Raw genomic sequence first — 24,979 nt, 5'->3', positions numbered from 1 at the left:
CTAAAACACGTGATTGGAAATACAAACCAAGCATGACCAATAATTAATCGACAGATCTACCTATACTCTACCTACCTATAGTCTACCAATACTCTAGGATTCGATATTTTCAATAACACATCTCCTGCTACTAATCTCTTTAAAAAAAATATTGGCCTATTTTTTTTTTTTTAACCTTTTTTGATGGGACAGCCTCTCGTTCATGGAATTGGCTGATTGGATCTTTTTTGGATTAATCCAAAGCGAGTATATTTTTCTTCATTCCTTCCTTGGTATTGGTATAGATTTATTATTGTCACATGTACCAAGATACAGTGGAAAAACATCATTTTGTATGCTACCCAGTCAAATCATACCAGGCATCAATAAAATCAAGCCAGACACGTACAACAGGTAATGTAAAGTGAAAAATAACCTTTATCTAAAGTGCAGAAGATAGTGCTACAATGTTATAGTGCTTTAGCTCCAGTGAAAGTGCAGATTTAAAAAAAATGCAAGGGCCACAAAGAAGTGGTATGGGAGATCCCTTGGCTTATGAGAGGTTCATTCAATAGTCTGATAACAGTGAAGAAAAAGCAGTTTCTGAATCCGGCGGCATGAACTTTCAAGCTTTTGTGTATTATGTCCGATGGGAGACAGTAGAAGAGGGAATGGCCAGGCGTAAGTGGCATTTGATTACATTGGATGCTTTACCAAGGCATTATGTAGATGGGGGAGGCTGGTTTGTGTAATAGACAGGGTTGAATCCTCAACTTTATACAATTTTTTTGCAGTCGTCTTTGGCACTGCAGTTGCCAAACCAAGTGGTGTATCCCAACAGGACGCTTTCTACTGTGCATCTATAGAAATTTGTAATAGTCATTTTAGACATGCAGAATTTCCTTTAATCGCCTGATGAGTAGAATCGTTGGTGTGCTTTCTTGGCTGCAGTGTCAATGTGATTGGAATAAATTATTTTTAAAATAAGGGACCAATACTGTGCATAAAATTCCAAGTGTGGCATCTCCAAGACTCTATACAATTGAAAAATAGTTTTACTATTTTTAATCTCCAACCTTCAGCAGTAAAGGCCAAGATGTATGTTTACTTGCTGGTTCTGCATTTCATGTAAGAACACCTAGATCCCACTATGCAATTGCAGTCTCTCTCCATTTAGATAATAGTCTGCCTTTGGATTACCTCTACGGGAATTCACGGCGATATGTTGGGCTCTGTTGCCAAGTTTACACCCACACATTATATATCCTGCTCCAAAGTCCAATATTCTCATCACAGTGCACCATCACACCTATTTTTGCTTCAACAAACTGGCACACTTTGCACTCTGTACCCTTCTCCAAGTTATTCATGTAGATTGTAATCAATTGCGGGCCAAGGACTGAAGCCTCGGGCAGTTCACTAGCCTGACAAAGATTAATTTATTCTGACTCCCCCGTACAATAATTGGTCTTTAATCTAAGTTAATACACCTAGTTTTTGATCCAGTGATAATTTATTGTGCCCCTGGAAATCCAAATAATTTATTGCTGCCTCTGCAAATCCCAATAAACTATATTAGCATTCTGTGGATTGATTCTGTTTATTATCTCTTCAAAGAACTCGAGCAAATCCATCAAGTATGATTTCCTTTTTATAAAACCACATTAACTGGTTTATTACATTAAGTTTTAATAAACGACTAGCTGTTTCTTGATAAAAGACGCTTGTATCTTCCTGATAACAACAAACTCGGCCTATAACAGATTTGTCATTAATTCCTCAATCATACTCAATGTTTATTTTAGCTACTCCATTCCTTTTTATCTGTCCATAGAGGCTACTGCTATTCGTCTTGCATTTTACAGTTATTTTTCTCCCTCCCTATCCAGCTTTTTAAACTTCTGCTGAAAACTGTAGTCTAGCTACTAGCTTTTTTGACTGCAATCTAGTTTTCAGTATAATATTTTCCTCAGCCTCTTAGTTATCCATGGATTAACGATTTGGGCTACATTTCTGCTGAATGTTACAAAATAGTTGTTTAAGTATCTGCCGTTGTTCAGCAACTGAACTTTAGTTTAGTTTCCCAGTACACTTCAGCCAACACTTCATTCATACCTTTAATTACCCTATTAATTAAATAGGGCAATTAATTAAATAGGGCAACTGATCCCTGAGATCACTGGTCTTGGCCCCAAGGTTTTTTACTTTCAACTGAATCTATCACATTCAGCTCGCTTGGACATCCTTAACTGCAAAATCTCTTATTAATCGCTCATTACATATGATTGAGGATGAGGAGCTTAAAAGGTTAGCAGAAACTATGCATATAAGACACTAGTACAACTGATATACAGACTGTAATGCCTTCCCATGCTGTAAATTTCTACCTCAATTCATTGGTTCGTATAGATCATAAGCAATAGGAGAATATGAGGAACCTAATTTTCATATGCACTTCATGGCCACTGAAATTCCATTCATCTTAGGTAGCTGGATTTGTTCCTTAGTGGATTTTCTGGCATTTACTAAAACAAGCATTATCTTTCCTGAAGAAAGCGGCATGCCATTTGTTTAAATTTTTTGTATATCTAAGTTACAGGATCATGAAGTTCTCTGATGCCATGCACTTGTGTGTTCACTTCAAATTGGAGAAAATCTTCCATACATTTTATTCATTTTCTATTTCTAGGTACTTGTTTGCACTGCAGATTAAGCGGGACCTGGCAGAAAAGAAAATAATGTGCAGCGAGAACACATCTGCACTCCTCATCTCGCATATTTTGCAGTGTGAGTGTTGAAGCGAAATTATATGCTACCACCAAGAGCTAATGTTCATTGGTGAGACCAAGCCGAGATGAGGCAACCAATTTGCTAACCTGTGCTAACCTTTTAACTCCCCTGCCCATTCCTGGACTGATCTTTATATCCTTGCTGCCTCCTTTCTGGATATTGCAAATGTTGTTACTATTTCTGAGGTATCCGTGTCTTGCTCTCCTTTAGCGTAGTTGATTTGCTCTCCTTTAGTGCGGTTAAATAAGCTTCATCGTGTGTAATCTGCCTTCCTCTTCCAGACTCGAACATTTACCTTCAATTCCGTGAGAGCCTGAAGTTTCAACCTCGTCAGGATTTGCATTATTCCTGGTTATTAGTTCAGAAACAGAATTAGTACAGTGCAAAATGTTTGTCCATAAGTACTTCTGATATTCTTCTGTACTTCTGTTTTATTCTATTTTAAAATAAAATGTAAGTACTTCTGATATGTTCCTCAGTAAATTAAATCGCCTTCCTTTGCTTTCTTTTAGCTGAGATTGGGGATTGTGACGAATCTGTAGATCTGGTTTACCTTAAGAGCAATACACTCCTGCCAAACCAGCAGATGCTGCAGGGAAAGATTATCGCCTTTCATTGGCAAAACATGTGAGTATAATTTGTCTAGACCAGCTGGCAGATCTCAGTACTTTAATTCCCCTTATGAGTAGAAGATACCTTCCATATTGAATTGATGCATCGCCATTCATCGAGTCAAATGAGCAACAGATGATTGTTGTCATCTCAAAGTTGTTGCTTCATTGTTGGCCAACAGTGGAGAACCATGCAACATTTTGACAAGAACCAAGCAACCTTATTCCGAGCTTGTGTCAGTCTCCATGTATGCTTTTAATTTAAAAAAAAAACTGGTGCTTTGCAAAACTACATAAATGCAGTTCTGCCATTTTACAGCTTTTACATACTTTTTTTGTTTTTTCCTTGCCTCTAATTATCCTCTTCAATTTATCAATTAAACAGTTCTGTAAGCAATGATGTTGCCTCACCTTGTCAGAAATATTCCCGTTCTTCCCTCCTACCACCACCCTCAATGCACTTCTAAACGTACCCTTCTTTCACAAAAGGACACAAAGCACTGAAGTAACTCAGCAGGTCAGGCAGCATCTCTGGAGAACATTAACATGTGGCGTTTAGGGTTGTAATCCTTCCTCAGACTGATTGTAGGAGGAGGAGAAGAAAGCTGGAAAAGAGGGGAGGCAGGACAAAGCATGGCACATAATAGATGGATGCTGGCAAAGGGGGTTTTTTGATTGTCGAATGGTTGGAACACAGGCCAAATATAAAAGCAGAAGATGTAAAATAGGATTGCGAATTGTGAAGCCAGAGGGAGGAAAGGGTGGGAATCCAGGTGGGACGCAGGGTAGGAAAGGACGGGGGAGAGGGGAGAAAGGTTATGGGGAGGTTGGGGGGCTTTATGGGGTGGGTTCATTAGAGGTTACCCAAAATTGGAGAATCTAATATTCATACCATTGTTACCCAAGCAGAACATATGCTGCTGTTCCTCCAGTTTGCATGTGGCTTCATTCTGGCAATGGAGGACAGAAATATCAGTATGGGAATGGATTGGGAGTTAAAATAGTTAGCAACTGGGCAATCCAGTAGGCCTTGGTGGACTAAGCGTAGGTGTTCAGCGAAACGGTTGCTGAACAAGTCTACGCTTGGTCTCACCGTTTTACAGGAGGCCACATCTCCGTAGATGAGATTAGAGGAGGTGCACGTGAACCACTGTCTCACCCAGAAGGACTGCTGGGGTCCTGGATGGAGGCAAGGGAGGAGGTGTGTGATTTGATTAAGTTTCTCAAGTGCTGAAAAGCTACGAAGTTGTTTAATAGCAGCAAAATTATAGACTATTGAATGATTTTATAATGGAGATTTAAATATGTTGTTTGTGCTATTACATGTCAGTTGATGCTGGTCTTTCAATGTCATAATGTATTATGGTAGACTACACTGAACTTGAATTTCCCTCTAGTGTGAAAACTTCCATCACTGTAATGATAAAAGGCACAGTATGTCTTTGTGACTGGGTGCAAAGTTGCATTGCAAAGTCTTTTAATTTGGCTGCAAGTGGACCACAGATGGGAAGTCTCGAGAAATATGAAGGGCAAATGATATACATTTTTTGTCACATGTCCATTTACGATGCGAAGGGTGGAAACTAATGACTCGATTCATATTCATCCCTACCTCCAGAGCAGGTTTCATTGTAGCAGGATTCCAGAATCCCATGGCAAGTGAGGAGTAGTGGTTGAGCATTGTAGTGTATTTTCTAAAGGCACTATTAAAATTACTGATAGCAGGGATGTTAGCCTGTTAATTCCAATAGTAATTCAAAACTGCCTAATTGAGTTTTTGAGTCTCAGCAATAATTTAGAATTGGACAATATTTCTCTGGGGGGGGGGGGCGTCTTTCTGCAATATTCTGGGGAGATTTGGAGTTGGGAGGGAAAAGGTTGATGGGGTGTATGGAAGTAGTGAAAGATTAAATCCAGCAATTAAATCTTGGATGGTTAATAAAGAAACTGGAATGAAATCAGATAATGCACAAAGCTTCTCATCTCTAAATCTCTGAGCTAGAGGACACTGGATGTTCTGATCATCTGCATAGTTGATATACTGCCATTTTCCACCTGCAGGGGAAAGGGGCTGAAAGAATTAGGGCACAACTGCAGCAAAGTGTGCATGCTATTGATAGTGACTGTCATCCGGTATTTGTTTCAGAGGCCAGACTCCAGCTGCATCGGACTTCCAAGTTCTGGAGATAGCACGAAAACTTGAGATGTATGGAATTCGGTTTCATCTAGCCACGGATAGAGAAGGGACGAAAATCAATCTGGCTGTCGCCCACATGGGAGTACTGGTGTTTCAGGTAGAGCTGTGCTTGAAACAAAGCAAATCCAATCCAGTGCTATTCCTTTGCTCCAGAGATGCTGCCTGACCCGCTGAGTTACTCCCGCATTTTGTGTCGATCTTTGGCGTAAACTAGCATCTACAGTTCTTTCCCACGCAAATCCAGTGCATTGTTTGGACGTGCTGCACAAATCTGTCAGTTGACTGTCAGATTAGCTCTAATACTCTATGCCCAGATTGGCTATTTTGTCATCATGGATCAGTTGGGCCGAGGATCCTGTTTCTATGCTCTACTGTCCCATGACCTAATGACTCTTGGTTGAATCATCATAAAGTAATAATTTCTGCTTTCTTTAAATGGAACTCTATTTCTTGTTTTATTACTTTTACCAATCTTTCCTGTGACTTCAAATTGTTTTATGCAATGCTGATCCTTAGTATTCCTGTGGTTGTGTTGAAAAATGCTTATAGGGCAGCACAGTGGCACTTTTTATTGTACAAGGGGGTGCTTGATGGTTGACGTAGATTTAAAAGGCTGAAGGGTCTGTGCTGTGTAAATGTCTCTGACATTTTTTTCAGTGGCATAAATTTATCATGCAATTCAATGAATAGATTCAATTATTGGAGATATTAGTGGATCATTTTGACTGGTTCATTTCTATCTCAGAGTTGCGGATTCATCGAGAGTGCAGTGTGCTGTCTTAAAAGGCAGCTTTGACAGATTTTGGTCTTTCTTGCATTGTTCAATACATGTCATTAGTGAACATTTTCTTTGCGCCTGCTTCTGGAATCTATAAGTAAATTCAGACACAAAATGCTGGAGTAACTCTGGGTCAGGCAACATCTCTGGAGAACATGAATAGGTGACCTTTTGGGTCGGGACCCTTCTTCAATCTCAAATTTGTTGTTTCTACAAGAATAAATTCAGTTGGATTTACCGATTTAAATTAGTGACATTGTTAATTACTGTCTTTTCACTCTCTTCTCCAGGGCAATACAAAAATTAACACCTTTAATTGGGCAAAGATCCGAAAGCTCAGTTTCAAGAGGAAACGATTCCTCATCAAGCTACACCCAGAGGTCTATGTATGTTTTGATTTTTTTTAATACGAAGTGAAATTTGTGTCAATAGTATGTATTGGAGAAATTTGAGAGAAGTGAATGAAAGCTTTATCACAAAGATGATTTAAAAAATAAAATAAAAAACAGGTGTCCAGAGAGCAGTAGGGAGACGTTTGAGAACTTGGTGGAGGATGCTGCAAGCCATGAAGAAAAACCAAACTATTTTGTAAATGTTAACTCCTTTAAATCTGCAAACATTCCCAAGTCGAAGTTAAATAACAACACTGAGCATTGGTTCATTCACATGCCACAGCTCAAAGGCAGGGACCTTTTGGAACATTTTTTCTCCTGCAGTTTGTTTCACAGCATGAAACAGTAAAGTTTTCTCTGCATCTTGAAATAATTAAAATGCAATCTTACACTTCACTTTCTTTCAGAACATCCGTCTAACCTCCCCCCTTTTTGGATCTTCCACTAATCTTTCATTCCTCTTGTCATCAGTGGTAGTACTTCTGCCTAAGGCTCACAATGCCATAAATGCTGAGACCCTACCACAGAATTAGACGGCTGATCTAGAACAGTGCTTCACTTTTCAGATGAAATATGCTGCTTTTGCTTTTGCTTTATCTAGTGAATTCAAATGACAGGGACTTATTTTTGATGTTTTAGCAAAGGTATAAATAAGTATTGGCTACGATCAATCCATTGGATTACTTAATCGACCTTATATCTGTTTGTAGGAATTTGGTTGTAATATAACTACAATCTTTGCCTATATTACAACAGTCAGAGTATATACTTAGCTTAGCCTTAGCTCAAATGCTGCTAAAACTTTTGTTGTGTCCAGACTTTTCCATTTCCCTGCTTTACAGGATAATTTTATTTCTATGTTCTTAAATTTACTCAACTAAAATTCAGCTCTCCAAGTTCAGTGCAACCATTGCCAGTCCTGGTATCTGGTTTCTTCCATAGAAAATGTGTTGATTTCTATCTCGATCTCTGAACTTGGCCGCCATTGTCGCCCCCAAATCTTAAAATTACTCTTCTCTGTCTCCAGCTCGCTCTTCTAATATAGGATTGCCTTCACATTTAATCTTTTGGATAATGTCCCGACACTTTGTTAAACTTGTGTTAAGCAGGAACCTGCTCAAGTTGATTTAAGTAGGTGGTTTGTGGACAAAGGAACTTCCAGAAAGTGGGATGCTTTTAAAAGTGTAAAGAGTTCAGGGAAGGCATATTCCTGATAGAGCAAAGGGCAAGGCAGATGGGAGTAAGGGCCTGACTGACATGGATCATTGGAGGAGTTTCAGGAACTGAGAAGGATATCAGGAGGGCAAAAGGGGGGCAGGGGGTAGCTCTGGCAGGTAATATTAGGGAATGTCCAAAGAGATTTTATATTAAGGGAAAGAGGGTAACTAGAGAGGGAATAGGACCCTTCTGAAATCAAAGCGGTCTCCTATGTGTGGAGCCACAGGAGATGGACATGGTCCTTGATGAGTTCTTTTCAGTTTTTACCGGCATGAAGATTGGAGAACTTTGGACAGTTATTGGAGATGTCTTGAGGAAAGTCCACATAATGTCAAGGAGGTGTTGAACATTCTAAGGCTTATGAAGGTGGATCAAATATATCAGAGGGCACTGGGGGGAGGCTCAGGGAAAGAATTGTAGGAGCCCTGGCAGAAATATATGAAAATATATTGGGTACGGGTTAGATGTTGGAGAACAGGAGGATGGCTAATGTTGGCCTCTGTTCAAGAAGGCTGCAAGGGAAAACTGGGAGCAAAAGACTAGTGAATCTAACATTTGTGATGGGCTCGATACAAGAGAGAATACAGAAGGATAGGATATAAAGTGTACACACACACACACACACACACACACACACACACACACACACACACACACACACACACACACACACACACACACACACACACACACACACACACACACACACACGGAAATGTGCTGATTAGGGATAGTCAGCATTGTTTTGTATGTGGGAAATGGTGTCTTACGAATCTGAGTTTTTTGTGTCAGTGTATTGAGTATAAAGGTTGAGATGTTACGTTACAATTGTACAAGGCATTGGTGAGGCCATATTTGGAGTATGTCATAAGCTGGAGAGAGTGCAGAGAAGATTTACAATAATGTTGCCAGGATTTGAGAGCCTAAGCTATAAGGAGAGGTTGGGCATACAAGGCCATTGTTCCTTGCAGCGCAGGAGGCAGAGGCATGATCTTTTAGAGGTGTATAAAATCATGAGGGCGAATAGATAGGATGAATGCGCAGTCTTTTACCCAGAGTAGGGGAATCAAGAGTCAGAGGACATAGATTTAAGGTTCGAAAGGAAAGATTTAATAGGAACCTGAGGGGCAGCTTTTTCCACAATTGGAGGGTGGAGGGTATATGGAAGGAACTGCCAGATGAGCGCATTGAGCTAGGTACTATAACAACCTTTAAAAGATATTTGGCCAGGTACATGGCGAGGAAAAGTCTAGACGGATATGGGCCAAACATGGGCAGGTGCAGACGGGGCATATTGGTCGGCATGGGCAAATTGGGCCTAAGGGTCTATTTCTGTGCTGTATGACTATGATTCTATGACTCTAACTTCGAACCACCTTTTTCCTGCTGATGTTTTATTTTATTCTGAAGAGGACTTTACAAGGATCCTAACTGTACTTTTGCGGAACAATTAAAACCTCTGCTCTGATTACAGGATTCGTACCAGGATACATTGGAGTTTCTTCTGGCTGACCGTGATGTGTGTAAGATTTTCTGGAAGAACTGTGTTGAGTACCACACTTTTTTCAGACTCCTGGACCAACCCAAGGCAAAGGCCAAAACAGTCTTATTCAGCCGGGGATCCTCCTTCAGATACAGGTATGTGGTGACTAGAGTCAAGAGAGTCAAATTGTCATATGTAACAACAATGGAACTGAAATTCTTACTTGCAGTAGCATAACAATCCTGTAAACATAGTACACATCAATAATATATTACAAATAAAAACTCAATAAATTAATAACCCTATATTTTACTATATTTTGAAGTAACATTTGTGTTTCTTTTAGTTAATTATTAGTTTAGCATAAATTACCAAGCCTGATGGAAAGAAGCTGAATTATCTGCAAGTGATTTAAGTGTGCAGATTGTTGAGACCCCCATTGAAGTATATAATATTCCAAGGATTGCCATGGTAAATACAGGAGCCACACTATCTGCAACCTCTTTACATTCTTTATAGACCAAAGCATTTGTTGGATTTCTATTGAATATCAATTAACTTTTGAATGAACTTGTTCCATTATTATGGCACAAATTAGACAATTTAACACTACTTCAACAGCAATATAAAATGTTCTTCCAGAAGTATCTTATCTATACACTGCACATTGACTTGATGTGAGTACTGTAAAAATATAATTTTAATATTTTACATTAAAATTGTATGCTCACATCTTGCAATTTGCCCATATACATTTTTCTTTGCAGGTCAATTACTGTATGTGAGCCAGATTGCTCCCCTGCTAATGAATATCCCTGCAGCTGGAGTTTCATGTGTCTTAATGTGTCCTTTTGTTTTAGAATTATTTGAAATGCACTTGAAAATTGTTACTTCAGAGATCCTACAAATAGATGCAAACATCTTTGAACATATTTTGCTTCACTTGCAATTTGAGTCTGAAAAAGAATTTGCATAATATTATTATCTCAAGACATTCAATAATTTCTGAAGCCAGTTAAGTCGAGTTGAAATGTTGAACCATAATATGCGAATTGCTGTGGTCATTTATCACAGAGTGGTTCCACAGACATCACCAAGATGGATTACCAGGTAATCTAATTGTGATGCAGATTAAAGAAACAAATATTGATTAAGACATCATACTAAAAGGAGAATACAGAACTCCTTGCTAACAGTATTGGGGGGAGAGGGGAGGGGGGAACGGGGTTTGCCTGGAGGTAGAAAAGTTTGGATCTGGTAGGGGATGTTTTGGAGAGCAAGCCCTGGAGTTCAGGAGCGACCGAGAAACAGCTGGATTGGACTGACCCACAGTGGATAGGGTGGAGCCTAGGACAGAGGGAAAACTGTTGGGAGAAGCAATGAATGGAGTGTAGATACCTGAAATCTTGGTTGAGACCGAACATGGAGGTTTGGAAATGCAAATTCGTGCATTCAGAGATCAGATTCAGATTCAGATTCAAATTTAATTGTCATTGTCAGTGTACAGTGCAGAGACAACGAAATGCATTTAGCATCTCCTTTGAAGAGCGACATAGCAAACGATTTTGAATAAAAAAAAAAAAAATAATAAGTGGGGGGGGGGGGGGGGGGGGGGGGGGGGGGGTGATTGGCAGTCACCGAGGTACGTTGTTTAGTAGAGTGACAGCGGCCGGAAATTGCGAGCTGTTTGAGGTTGAGGTCTGGGACATTGTGGTGGTGGGGTGAGGAAACCCTGCCCCGCACTAAGTGAGACTCCCTTGACCAACTGCCTGCTTGGACTTTGGGGTGAAAGACATCGACCTGAAACATTAACTCAGTTTCTCCTTCCAAATACGTTGCCTGATCTGCTCTGTGTACAAAGTTCTTTTTAACAACTAAAAATGTATTTTTATTACTGCAAGTTAAAAATACTTGCTGTCGTTACATTGTTTAATAATCATAGTCATAGAGTGATACATTGTGGAAACAGGTGATAGCTCTACAGCAGGGGTCGGCAACCTACGGCCCACGGGCCAGATCCGGCCCATAACCCGAAATCATCTGGCCCACAGGCGGTTTCTTTTCTGACATCCACACGTGTTTAGACTGTTTAATACAATTGGCCAGCGCCATAAAGACTTGCTTTAATGCTCCTAGCAATCCTGTTTGCTGATACAAAAAAAATTGGAACTGATATGTTCTAGGCAAATGGTTTGTTGGATTGGTGGGTGCGATTCCTCTGATGTAAAAGTGCAGTTGCTGCCAGCGGCTGCGGTGCCTGATGCTCAGCACCTCCCGGAACCATTCATCCCCACGCATCACCCGGGGGAGGGTCAGGGCCTGGGCCAGGGCCGCCAGGGCTGTTGGTTTGTGTGGACGCGGAGGCCAGGAATCCAGCGGTAAATGGATGGGACTAGACCTTGGAGAGGGAGGTGGGGGGGGGAGGAGAGGGAGAGGTGGAGAGAGAATGGGGGAAAGGAAAGGAGAGAGGAGGGGGAAGGTGTAGATCAGTATCACTCATGTTATGTCATGCTTTTGTAGTTACGTCCACTAGCTTTACAGTAACCCTCCCTGCCTGGTTCCCGCATTATTAGTAAAACGTGCTAGCATGAAGTTACCTATGCTATGTCGTTAATAACGTTTTTGGACCTTTATCATGGTGTAAAGCTTCAGTTATTTGGACAACCGCAACACAACATGGTGTCAGAGTATACAAACTCACTCCTTCCTTAATTCTATTGCTTTTATTTTAGTTTATTGTTTTTCAACTGTTTTCCAATGGCTTCTGCTCTCAGAAAATCAGAGGTCTTGGTATTTGATGAGGATCTCGCAGAACGATGGCATGCATTTGAAGAAGATTTCTCAATCTACATTGAGGCGGCTCACCCTACTGCTGACCCTGGTGTTCGAGCCTTCTTAATTTGGCAGGCACAGAAGCTGTTCGTCTTGCCAGAAGATTTCACTATGAACTGGCTAGACTTGACGAGGCTGGTGTCCAGAATGCTCCTCCTGAATCCATTCGAGACCCTGACTGCCTACTGTGCAAATTCCGACAATTATGTGAGTTACGGACAAATTTAAGTATTGAGCAGCATCTGTTTTTTTTCACGGTGCCAAAGACGGGGAGACCTGTGGAGTTATACATTAGTGCACTGAAACACATCGCAAGTCGGTGCAATTTCAGAGATATATGTGACAGCCTTATCCGTGATCGTTTGATCCATGGCATCCGCAATGATAAATTACGCGACGAGCTACTGCGGGATGCTGACCTTACCCTAGAGACTGCTGAAAACCGCTGTCGCATTGCAGAAATGACTGATGCTCACATCAAAGTTCTGGAGCTTGTGAAGTTAATGCTGCCGGTATGTGTTATCAAATCTCTCCTCGTTTTTCTCAAGTGCCTGATACCAAGTTGAGACTAATTGACAATTGCTTTAACTGTGGGGGTTCACATGCCGCTGTTCGTGACCGTTGCCCTGCATATGAAAAATTATGTCGATTCTGCAACAAAGGAAACCATTTTCTTAAGTGCTGTCGTTCACGTAACAACAGAGTTCAAACGAGACAATCTGTTAATTCGCTTGGCCGTGAAACCGCTATCTCAGAATTCTCACAACCAGATCCCATAGATTTACAGGCTGCTGGCGAAGGTGTTGATGTCGATGTATATGCTTTGTCTGATTTAGTGCATAAACAACTGGACCCCAAGGTCATTTGCTCATTAATGGCAAAACTCTTTATCTGGAAGTGGATTTGGGTGCTCGCTGCAATGTAATTTGCCTGGCTGTGTTCCAAAAGCTAAGAAAAACAGAGACTGAGGAGAAATACTCATTTAGGACCTTGCCCATCTCCTGTGGCTCCGTAATGTCACCTCTGAACATAGCCGTGACAGCCTCCTTAACCAACAATGCAACGCCCTTCCTCTTTTTCCATCACCCCTGTCTCTGCTGAAACTCCTGTACCCCGGAACATTGAGTCTTGCCCTCTCTTAACCAAGTTTCAGTCATGGTTGGTCCATGCCCGAAGCTCATCTGCCTTACCCGTCATGCCCCTTGCATTAAAATACGTGCCGTTTAAACCAACCCTCCTTCCTCGCTCTCCACCTTTCACCTGCCTATTCTATCCGCTAACATTTCCCACACCACCCTCCATACCAACTTCTAACCTCTCACGTGCCTCTGTCCTGCACGAGATCCCACCCCTCTGTCAATCTAGTTTAAACCCTCCTGTGTAGCATTAGCAACCCTTCCCGCTAGGATGTTGGTCCCCTCCAGTTTAGATGCAACCCGTCCCTTTTATACAGGACACTCCTGCCCCAGAAGCGATCCTAATGATCCAGAAACCTGAATCCCTGCCCCCTGCACCAACTTCTCAGCCACACATTAATTTCCCCTATCTTCCTGTTCTTACCTTCACTTGCACAACGTACTGGAAGCAATCGTGAGATCATGACCATGCAGGTCCTGCTTTTCGGTCTTCTACCCAATTCCATCAATTCTTGTTGCAGAACCTCCTTCCTCTTTCTACCTATATCATTTGTGCCAACATGCACAACAACCTCCGGCTGCTTCCCCTCACTCTTGAGGATGCTGTGCATCCGCTCCGAGACGTCCTGGACCCTGGTATCAGGGAGGCAACACACCATCGTTGAGTCTCGCCTGCTGCCGCAGAATCTCCTGTCCGCGCATCTGACGATGGAGTCTCCCACAACTATGGCTCTGCCTGGCGTCGCTCATTACACAAGCGTCGATCGAAGCAATTGCTTATGAATTTTAATGATCTTCCGCAGTGTACCTAGCAGCCTGTGTTCTTAAAGAGACAGTGGTGTGTGATTGCTTTGGGAATGCTCTGTCCAATGACTGAAATCCCTTACAAAGAGGTCTGTAATAATGTAACAGGACGGCGCAGTGGTAGAGTTGCTGCTTCACATGCCAGAGACCCGCGCATTCGATCCTGACTACTGGTGTTGACTGTGTGGGGTTTGTACGTTCTCCCTGTGACTGCGTGGGTTTTCTCCCGATGCCCCGGTTTCCTCCTACATTCCAAAGATGTGCAGGTTTGTAAGTTAATTTGCTTCTGTAATTTATCCCTAGTGTGAAAAACATGGAACTAGTGTATGGGTGATCGATGGCTTGTGTGAACTAAGTGGGCCGAATGGTCCTTGCTGTATCTCTAAACTAAACTAACCAAAGGTAAACTGTACTTTTATTAAATGCAGGCAGCTAAACACTGATATGGTTATGTGCACCCACAGTCACATTTCCATTCAGGTAATAGTTCTGAACGTTCACAAAAGAACTATCTCAATCCTACAACATTGCAGCAGAAGTTGCCCAGAGCACTAATTTGGGTGCAATCATCTTAATTTGTTCCGTCAATGATGTTTTCTGTATTTCTATTAAATAGCTACTTGGTAATTATCGCAATATGTTCAGTTTGTTCATTATCTCACAAGTAATTTAGTAGATGATCAAATGTGCGAGGCGCAAAAGCTAACAATGTTTTGGATTGGACATTAGGTGGCAAGTAAGTTCTCCTTTTAATATTCAGTGAGATTACTGGAGGCAAGTCCTGCACCATTCACTTTCTCTGGCAAGTGGCAACCTCGGTAGGCAGGGGTTCTACTGTTGACTACAATCTCAGCTGCGGCTACACCTATGAGGGCAAAGTCAAAGACGACTTCAAACTGAGGCCCCACTTGCTCCTTGCCTAGATAGAAAAATCGGATGGTGCTACTTGAGGACTTCATTTATTTTCACTTGATTGCAAGAGCATTTAAAACTAAATACATCACAATAACACCTGTATATGATGCTATTGTGATTAAGGTAATATGAAAGTGTATTGGCTCTTTTACTTTAATTATTTTTCAAACATGCTTTTTGTTCTTGAACTAGATCTTTTATTTGAACTCTCAAAATGAGTGAACTGCACCCCTTTGTGGCAACTGTTCCCATTTTCTTAATGTGGAGAAATGACTTCCTGCATATCCTTCTGACTGCAATACAGTAGCAATGTTACAAAATGTTGAGATTTTAAAAATCAAGTCTGCAATTTATCCCATCAGATAAGCATAAAAAGAAGTTTAATTTGACACCTAATTCACTTTCATATCTTCAGTATTAAAAAAGTTATGGTTATTTTCATACTCTGAAATTAACACCTTGTTCCCTATTGCTTTTCCATTGACAACTCAAAAGCTGTGATTGAGGACAGTCAAAAGCCCATAACTTTCTTAAAAATTAAGAGAACTGAATGAAATTTTCAGTTATTATAGGTTGGAGCATTCTGAAACAAATATGAAACAATCTTACTTGGATTACCTGAAATTAAAGCATATAATTAGTTACCTAATTGTAGCTAATTACAAAATTTAAATTACTAGATCTAAACATCAATCCATTTCTTACGAAAAGGTTAACATTTTTAAATGGCCTAAGTGTCCAAATAACATTCACACAAGAATTCACAATATAACATCCTGCACCTAATTTCTATAACATGATTTTTAAATCTCATTGTCATGAATATAGGACAAATGGAAGGAATTTAATGTTTAATTCCTGTAAATTGATGGGCATTTTAATCATCTTGCGAGTGGGTTTTTGTGGAACGCGATTGATTGGAACGTTGCAGTTGCAGCGAATTTGAACCCCATATCGGTAGGAAAAACACTGCCGGTTCGTATGGGACCAAAATCTCATTATCGGCAAGGAAATTTTGATTAAAGTCATCCTAAGAAGCAAGTTTATATGTAAGTTATACGACTTGCCTTATGTTTTGTCCCCTACGTGAGATCCGTCCCGTTGTAGGCTTTGAATGCGTTAGAAGTAGCTTTTTATTTTACTCCAGGGATTAAATTGTCCCGCGATTTAAAAAAAAAAAAAGAGTTCAGAGAATGGAAGTCAGATCGGTTATTCTTCAGCAGCTTAACAGCCTGAGGAAGTTCGACTCCAACAGGCAGGAGAAAATGGTGTTTTAATGGACAGGAGCTGAGACTGGGAACTGTACCGCCCTTGCCCCCTCCCTCTGCAACTACAAACAACCCCACTCTCCTGATCACCTGCAAAGGCGGTACAGTTCCCAGTCTCAGCTCCTGTACCGGAGATGTCCGGAGATGTCAGGACCACCAGAAGCCACTCCCCAATGGGCCGCTACGGCGACAAGTGGCAGTTCGCCCACAGCCCGAGCTTCGCCCCCTCATCGGGACACCGACCCCCCCCAGGCCCACTGTAAGCACGGAGATCCCAGATCAGCAACTCCAGCCTAGCCCCGCTCCAACTCCAGAGGAACATGCTCCCCGTAGGGGCAGAAGCTGATGGTGTGCAAGGTACGGCTTGTTCTTGGGGTGGCGGATGAGGGGGCACAGCTTGGGCTGTGGGCGAACTGCCACTTGTCGCCGTAGCGGCACATCGGGGAGCGGGTTCCCCTGGAGGGGGAGGGGGGTATTGTGCTGTTTGATCGCCCCCTGCTATCCCAGGGACAGGGAGACACAGCGGCTTTTGAGAATGGTGGGCAATCACTTCCAAAGTTCTGCCCACACAGTCAGTACACCTCTCCTACACTTGTCTACCGCACTAAGATCACCCCGCAGAGAATGATCCCAGCCTAACCCTCCCTATTCTCTCCTATTCTGCAAGAAAAAACTACATTGAAGTCTCAAACTTGCGATCGAGTAACTGCCGGGATCGAGGCGCAAACTCGCGACCTTGCGGATATGAGCCGAGCACTCTACCACTGAGCCAGCCGTTAAAATCTACGCTAAAAATCTTCCATTCCGAAAGCCGAAAAATTCCGAATTACGAAAAGTGTCTGGTCCCAAGGCTTTCGGATAACTGTAGTACCTTTAGTAACGTATGTGTGAAAATGACTATTGTTGGAGTTCTGTGCAGCTTTGATTTGGCAGTGCTCGTAATGTCAAGAGTTTGTCTTAATGACCTATTCAGTCGCAGTCTTATCCTTATTGACAAATTACTTTAGATTACTGTGTGTTAAACTATGAAAACATGTTGGAGATGGTTTCTAACCATGAATTGAGTGGTTTTAGTACTTAACCCCCTGTGTTTCCTCCGCAGTGGAAGGACACATAAACAGCTGGTGGACTACATGCGTGAGAGTGTGACTAAAACTACCCCTTATCAGAGGTATTTTTGTTTATTCTTTGGACATTACATGTTTCCTGCTTATTCAAGGTTGTTTCTGTTAAATGTCAACATCTGTAAAATGTAATGCTTTGTACTGTGTAGTGAACACATTATCTATACGGTTGTATTGATATCAATACGAATGGAGACTGATATTCCACAGTAGCTTCTCTGCATAATCTAAAGGAAACTTGGCTCTTGTCTGTTAAAATCCGATATCTCTATCAAGCCAATGTTGAATTGGACTGTTATGTGACTTTAATTGGTACATTGCTAAATATTTCCGCAGTGACCTCGTGCTTCACTAGGCTTTTGACATGGAATATTCTGTTGCATTTGGCTTTTCCAGCATTTAACTTATGCCTTAATTGTTGTAGATCTTTAATGGGTGAAACATTTTAAATTTAATTTTCATTTGTATGTACCAGATCAGGTCATTCAAATCTATCATGAAAGTATTCACCATAAAGTAACATTGCCCACACTGCACCCCATAATTGCCACCAACACATTTCATATTATTCTCTGCCTTTTATAATTCAAATTGTTGATCATTTACCAATTTAACATTTGTTTTAGTAACTCCAAGTAAAACTACTGTTGAACACAATACTTTGAGAAGTATGAGCTGCATAATCCTCTCTAAATTGACACATCCTGTGAAGTGGCATTTATTTCCAGAAGGTCATGATCTTAATGTACATTATTGATGTTTTCAGCAAGCTGTCCACCAATATCTCCACCTGATACGCTTGCTGTCTCTTATAGATATAGTTCCTTGCATTCCTATTGCTTAACACCAGTATTATTAAAACACCTTTCTAAGGCCAACTTTTACATGTTTTATTATTTCTGGAATCTCATTATTGAGATATGAGCTCATATGTCACATCCTGTTTTTTGATCCATGTTCAGGGGCAGGCTTGTTCCTTTTCCTTTGACTTGCCCCAACACATTCAAAATGGTGGACAGATCTTTAAATATTGAAACTGTAAAAGGCTTAAGTTAGCTTCAAATGTCCCACTTTTATTTCAAGGAATTATGTTCTCCAGGCCTGATTTTTTTTCCCCCTCTCCCACCCACTCCTCCAGCTGATGAGCACCTTAAGTCTGAAGTGAAGAAACGCACATCAAACCTTTTATATCAAAATTCCATACTCGCCCGATTATCATTTGTCCATCTCCTACTTTGCACGCCACTCTTTTACTCTTAATTCTTATTTTGAAAGCTGTGCCAGCCATTGAAAAGATGCAAGATCAACAGCTGTTGGTCCATGTTAAGCCTTTGGTGAAATGTGTATTCCAGTCTGAAATGTGAATTGAGTGTTTTAAAAAAAAATACTTGTCTTAAATATTGTTCTTCAGTATTATATCTGATTTCATATTTTTTAAAAACATGTATAAGATATACCATGGCTGCCTTTTTCTTAATCTCTGAATTTGTGTGGCATGATCTGTGTTTCATTAAGCAATTCTGATTCTTTAAATTTCTTTACATATTCTATAACTAATATGCCTAATACTTTACACCATCCTGAGTTGTTTGCTGGTGTAACTTAATTGGATATCAGTCTTTCATGCTTGGTAAAAGTTCTAATTGATTTCAAAAGTATTAGAATAGTATTCTAATCATTCTACCTATTTTGGCCCATTTTAAATGTCCACGGTCTGGCCTTTTCCTTGCTACATTCCCTAATATTAGTAGTGGATGATACCATACCCTTCCCAGCACTGATATACATTAGAGACACAAGGATCTGCAGACACTGGGTTACAGAAAAAGACCACCGCTGGGGAGATGGCAGCCCTGCCGGTAGTCTGTTCATTTTTTCATCTTTTTGTTATTTTTAGTGTTAAAAGTTTGTTTTAATGTACTTCGGTTTGTTTTATATGGGGGGAGGGGATCGTGGAAAACTTTTTTCAAGTTCATAACTTCCCGGAGATGTGATCAATTTTGGATCACATTCTCTAGGCTCTGCGGCCTACCATCGCTGGAGCTGGAGGCTTCCTCGGACTGTCGTGAGCCCCACCGCGGGGCACGGACTTAACATCGGAACAGATCCCTTGCCTGGGATCGCTCCCACCACGGCCTGCGGACTTACCATCAAGGGCTCGCAGGCTCGTGAGAGGCCAGTCAGGAGCTCCAACGCCGCAGAAGGTTCGACCAGCCCCGACGCGAGGTTCGATCGCCCGGCGCGGAGGAGCTGACAATTCCCCGATGCAGGAGCTGAACGTCTCGACGCGGAGGGCCCAAACGCCGCCGGCTACGGGAGTAAAGATCGTCCCGTCAACGGAGGGCTCGAGGTCCCCGACCGAGGAAGAACAAAAGGAAGGACTTGAACTTTATTTCGCCTTCCATCACAATGAGGAATGTGTACGAGTCACTGTGGTGGATGTTCATGTTAAAATGCGTTTTTGTGTCTGTTGCTTTTAATTGTATGACTTACCTGGCCAGTGAAATTCCTCGTATGTTGCAAAACATACTTGGCGAATAAAATCTGATTCTGATTTTGATTCTGAGTAAGTCTGCAGGTCAGGCTGCATCTCTAGATATCACAGATAGGTGACTTTTCAAGTTGGGTCCCTTCTTCAGACTGATTGTGGTGGATTAGAGGAAGCTGGAAGAGAGGTGGGGCAGGACAATATCTGGCAAGAGCTAGATGGATTTAGTTGAGGGCGGGGTTGATCGCTAGATGGTTGAACAAAGGCCAGAGATGAAAAGACAAAAAAATGTGAGATAAGGAGACGAGGATAGAAGATACGCAAGTTGTCAAGCCAGAGAAATGAATTTGGGTGGTTGGGGATGGGGAGAGGGGGAAGGAAAGAAGTGGGTCTGAATCCAGGTGTGGTACAAGGAAGAGAAGGGGAGGGGAGTTTGCAACGTGATGAGATCGGTAATGGTCTGCGAGATGATGGTCTGGTGTTCATCTGTGGGGTCATTGTCAAGGTAATGAGAAGGTGTCTGAGAACTGGTGCCTGACCTCAGTACAGTGCAGGTCAGTCTGCTAGACTGCAATGGCACCTGCATTGTTGGGTTTGATAACAACATGGGGATTGCGACTGAGTAAGCAAAGGGCTGTGTGTGAGATTAGAGTGGGTAAGGGAAGTGAAGATGTTAAGATGGTTAACGTCACGCTGGCACCCAATTTAAGATGCAATTTGGTAGTTAATGGATGCTCTCTGCCCAAGGCTGCAGCTCAAACGCTTCTCCATCCTACCCTGGACTTGTTCTACTTTGCGATTTTTTTTCGGCGACTGCGAGTGTCAGTGGCTGACGCCCATAAAACCGTCGGGTTGTACGACATACACGCTGACGTATGCTGTCCTGCGGGTGATGCTCGGTTGGGGTCAGGGTCAGTGTTAGGGTAGGGTTAGGGACCATAGATGGGCTGTAAAATATTTTCCTTCAATGCATGGATTTTAAACATTAATATATTAAAATTAATACAATAAAATCAATTGTGCAAATGATGTCTGAGTCGTTCAGTTTTATTTACAGATGTATTGGTCCGCTTCCAGATCCAATCATCGTCTCTAACTTTTCACTGGGATGAATTCAGTGATTGTAGGCTGAAGGGAGGAAGAGGGGGAATGGAGAAGGAGGGATGGGGGCGGGCAAGAGGGGGGTGGAGGGGAGAGGGGAGTTCAGTCTACACTCACTGAATTCATCCCTGTGAAAAGTTAGAGATGGTGATTGGATCTGCAAGTGGACCAATCCATCTGTAAATAAAACTGAACGATTTTATTGTATTTATTTTAATCTATTAATGTTTAAAATCCATGAATTGAATTAAAAAATCTGCAACTTTCAATTTACAAATAGCCTGCATATGTTATAAAATGATTGTGAATTTAAATGTGCTGAAATACAGAGAAAATCGCGTCTTGGTCTGTGCATACTGAAAAAAAACTGTTTTGAAGCGTTCTATACATCGATGAACCACAAAAAAAAAGTCAAATGCTTTTGAGATCATATTATTTCAGGAATAGATTCAGAATAATGCGTTTGCAGTTTGTACAAGTAAATCAACATGTGTTGTAAAAGATTGACTTATTTATACACTTCACTGATGACCACATAAAATAGTACCTAAATACAACATGTTTTTTTAAAAAAGCAAAAGAGAACTTTTCTTGCAAAAACGAATTCGATCACAATGGTGAAGATATCATGGCTGCATTTTAAGATGTAACGCTTCATGACAGAAAAAAGGGGTTTACACTGAACATTACCTACTTCCTGTATTTAACTTTAATTAAGCATTGGGACGCTAAAGAGTGGTTAAACATCTTAATATAGGTGTTCAAAGTGAATTACTCAGTTTTGTATATGTTATTTTCGTCGCTGGCATTTAACGGATAGGTTCCGCCATTTAAGTTCACATCAACTGTTACAATTCATGTCTACAATTCTATTTTGATTTATAGTAACTTGTTGCTGGCAATTAGTCACACATAATGTGTTCTCATTAATGTGTTCTCATTTAAACGTGTTTAAAACGTGTTTTCGTTTTGAATGTTTATGCGATGTAAACAAACGGAATATCCAAGTGCAGTTAAAAACAACGATCATTGTGAAACAAAATTCATATGGTCATATTTAATTTCAAAATAGTTTTGAAATAATTATACTCGCTGATGAATAATATTTGGCATGTTTGACAATGTAAAGCCCGCTAACTCTTGTCGAGAGGTACTTACACTGAAAGACTCGCTAATATGTATCACAGATAAACGGATGCAGTCACTTTGAGTATAAATATAAGTTGTGTTTACTGGAGTGTGTCCCATGAGCCCAGCCAATAGGCGAGGATTTGCTAATGAAGTCATTTCTGATCTGGTTATAATTTGGTGAGCAATGTTGTTTCTTGCCCTGGGCTCTTCGGCACGGTGTCTGGTAAAAGCAGGTTCACAGTGTTCAGTCTGCAGCCTATAAATAATCGTTATGATGGAAAAGACCGAAATGACAAACAAATAGACGGCAGCTGGAATTGATAAGTGTGATCAAAGTTAGTGGGCAGGTTCTGTTCAAAGTATCAGCATGCCTAAGCCCCCAAATTTTTACCAACCAAGGAATTAAAACAGATTTTACATTAAAACAAAACTTCCCTGCCAAAGCTTATCATCCTTCCCTCTCAACAGAAATGATGTCACAGTATGCGGAAGAATAATCCTATCATTTAATCAGTTGAATGATTTAAACAAAGATTTGCATAGATGCACTAATCATTTCCCATAAATTAGACAGCAGCCAGGGCAAGCGGGGGGGAAAACAGATCACACGGCTTTTATATGTGGGGGGGGGGGAAATCTCTTCGCCTTGAACATAATTAATTTAATTGTCCTCATTATCTGTTCCATTTGTTTAGATTTTTTTTTAAATTTCCTTTCGCTGTTCCTTCTATGACTGTATTGGTTGACTAAAGACCGATATTTCACAGCGGTGTTGTGTGGGGTGAGAAGGCTTTTTTTTTAATCCCCCCCCCGCCCCACACACATGCACAAGCATGTGATCAATTTTCCACTCGTGGCTACTCATAGTTGGTTCAAGAGTACCTCGGGAGAGGAACGTAGGAGACCGTAGAATGAGAAATCAACGGAATACGTAGACATACTCGTAGGAGCTCGTGAACATCCTCGTGGAAGGTCGTAGGAGTTTGTGATTTTTTTAAAACTCGGGAGAGCTCTTGGGTAAACTCACATCGTCGGACAGGGCCCTAACCCTAACCGGATGTCACCCGCAGGACAGCATACGTCAGCGTGTGACAGGGCACACAACATGATGGGACACCCAGATGTCGCTCCTGGATTTTGAACATTCCAAAATCCTGGGGCGGTAGGGAGACACCGCGCGTCACGACCTGACCACGACGCGACAACCTCTTTTCAGGCTGTCGCCTAAAATGGCGCCCAAGTGGGAAAGGTCCTTTAATGGATGCTCCCTGCCCAGGGCTGCAGCTCAAAGTTTCTCCATCCTACCCTCTACTGGTCATTGCAAGAATCTTCAGTCCAATCTTCAGATTTTCTTTCTCACAATGCACGCGTCTGTCATGAAGCTAGAATTTGTGCTGTGTTGAAAATAAAACAAAAACTGTAGCTGCTGGAAATCTGAAATAAAACAAAAATGCTGCGAATGGCCAGGTGATAAGGGGAATACCCAGAGTCGGGGAATCGAGGACCAGAGGACATAGGTTCATGGTGAAGGGGAAAAGATTTAATAGGAATCAGAGGGGCAACTTTTTCACAGAGGGTGGTGGGTGTATGGAACAAACTGCCAGAGGAGGTAGTTGAGGCTTGGACTATCCCACTATTTAAGAAACAGTTGGACAGGAAAAACGGGTAGGACAGGTTTGGAGGGTTATGAACCAAATGCAGGCAAGTGGGACTAGGGTAGCTGGGACATTGTTGGCCGGTGTGGGCGAGTTGGGCCGAAGGGCCTGTTTCCACACTGTATTACTCTATGACTCTAGCTCAATGTTTAGTAATTTAATGGAGTGGCACAGTAGTGGAGCTGGTAGATTCAGAACACAGTTTTTCTCTCAAAATAATTAAACCTTTTAATGTTAAAATTAACTTTTTTTCTACAACCCTTCTTTTGCAGTTGACCTTGATCATTCTTGGGTTACACTTAACATCCCTCCTCGGGAACCAAACATTCTCTTCTTAGTTTAACAGATTATCTTGCAAATTACCAAAAACCGTGCCAAGTGAATTAAAAGAGAAATTTAAAATGTAGTTTAAAACCTGCTGCTGATAGTCATTTGAGCCTGTTTTGTTTAAATTAGGTGCAGCACCCTTCTCACATCTGTTAAAGAATTTATTGCGGTTGCTGCCTGATTAAAATCTAAACTGTCTCTAATTTGCATTTCAAGTCTCTGTTGATTCTGCACAAAGTCAGGAACAGGTCACGACCACGGGGGAAAATGGAGGAGGACTGGCCAAATTTTGTGCCTTCCACCACAGTGATGAATGCTGTGGTGGATGTTTGTGTTAAATTTTGATTGTGTATTGTGTGTTCTTTTTCTTTGTGCCGCTGCTGGCAAATTCATTTCACTTGCACTTTGTGTGCAAGTGACGAATAAAACTGATTATTGATTGTTGTTGATTAGTAGTGCAAGGCAGGTGAGGGATCTTAGAGGTGTGGTAGACCCCATAAAGCCTCCATTTCATTTAAGAACTGTTCCAATCACTCTAATCTTCTAAATAACAGGGGATATGTCTTGGAATGAATATTCCCAGATTATTTAATTCTTGAAAAACTTGCGATTGGATTTTTTAAAAGTGAAAAGTCAACTTTTTAACTTTTAAAAAGAGGGAGGGTGAAGAGGGGGAGGGAGTGCTGGGGGATAAGGAGAAATGAGCTGTTCTTGCGTTGGGGAACGGGTTGCGTTGGGGGAGCCAGGCCT

The 24,979-nt window shown here is 41.3% G+C and overlaps 1 protein-coding gene across 5 annotated transcripts in view; it reads left to right on the top strand.

Annotated features, from left to right (window-relative positions):
* The window catches only part of farp2 (FERM, RhoGEF and pleckstrin domain protein 2), a 144,433-nt gene that overhangs the window by 42,535 nt on the left and 76,919 nt on the right, over nucleotides 1-24,979 (top strand). For 4 of the 5 annotated variants that reach the window (XR_008724562.1, XM_055645924.1, XM_055645926.1 and 1 more), the window contains exons 6-11: nucleotides 2,669-2,766; nucleotides 3,282-3,396; nucleotides 5,527-5,674; nucleotides 6,646-6,741; nucleotides 9,440-9,603; nucleotides 17,506-17,574. Coding sequence is in view for 4 of the 5 variants with exons in the window: in XM_055645924.1 (XP_055501899.1) it covers nucleotides 2,669-2,766; nucleotides 3,282-3,396; nucleotides 5,527-5,674; nucleotides 6,646-6,741; nucleotides 9,440-9,603; nucleotides 17,506-17,574 (690 nt within the window). In the remaining variant the exon portion in view is untranslated. The remainder of the gene's footprint in view (nucleotides 1-2,668; nucleotides 2,767-3,281; nucleotides 3,397-5,526; nucleotides 5,675-6,645; nucleotides 6,742-9,439; nucleotides 9,604-17,505; nucleotides 17,575-24,979) is intronic. The other variant, XM_055645928.1, reaches the window with a different exon arrangement.

Source organism: Leucoraja erinacea, chromosome 14, assembly GCF_028641065.1.
Source record: "Leucoraja erinacea ecotype New England chromosome 14, Leri_hhj_1, whole genome shotgun sequence".
Taxonomy (NCBI): Eukaryota; Metazoa; Chordata; class Chondrichthyes; order Rajiformes; family Rajidae; genus Leucoraja; species Leucoraja erinaceus.
Note: the sequence above shows the minus strand (reverse complement) of the source record. Positions and strands in the feature narration are given on the sequence as shown.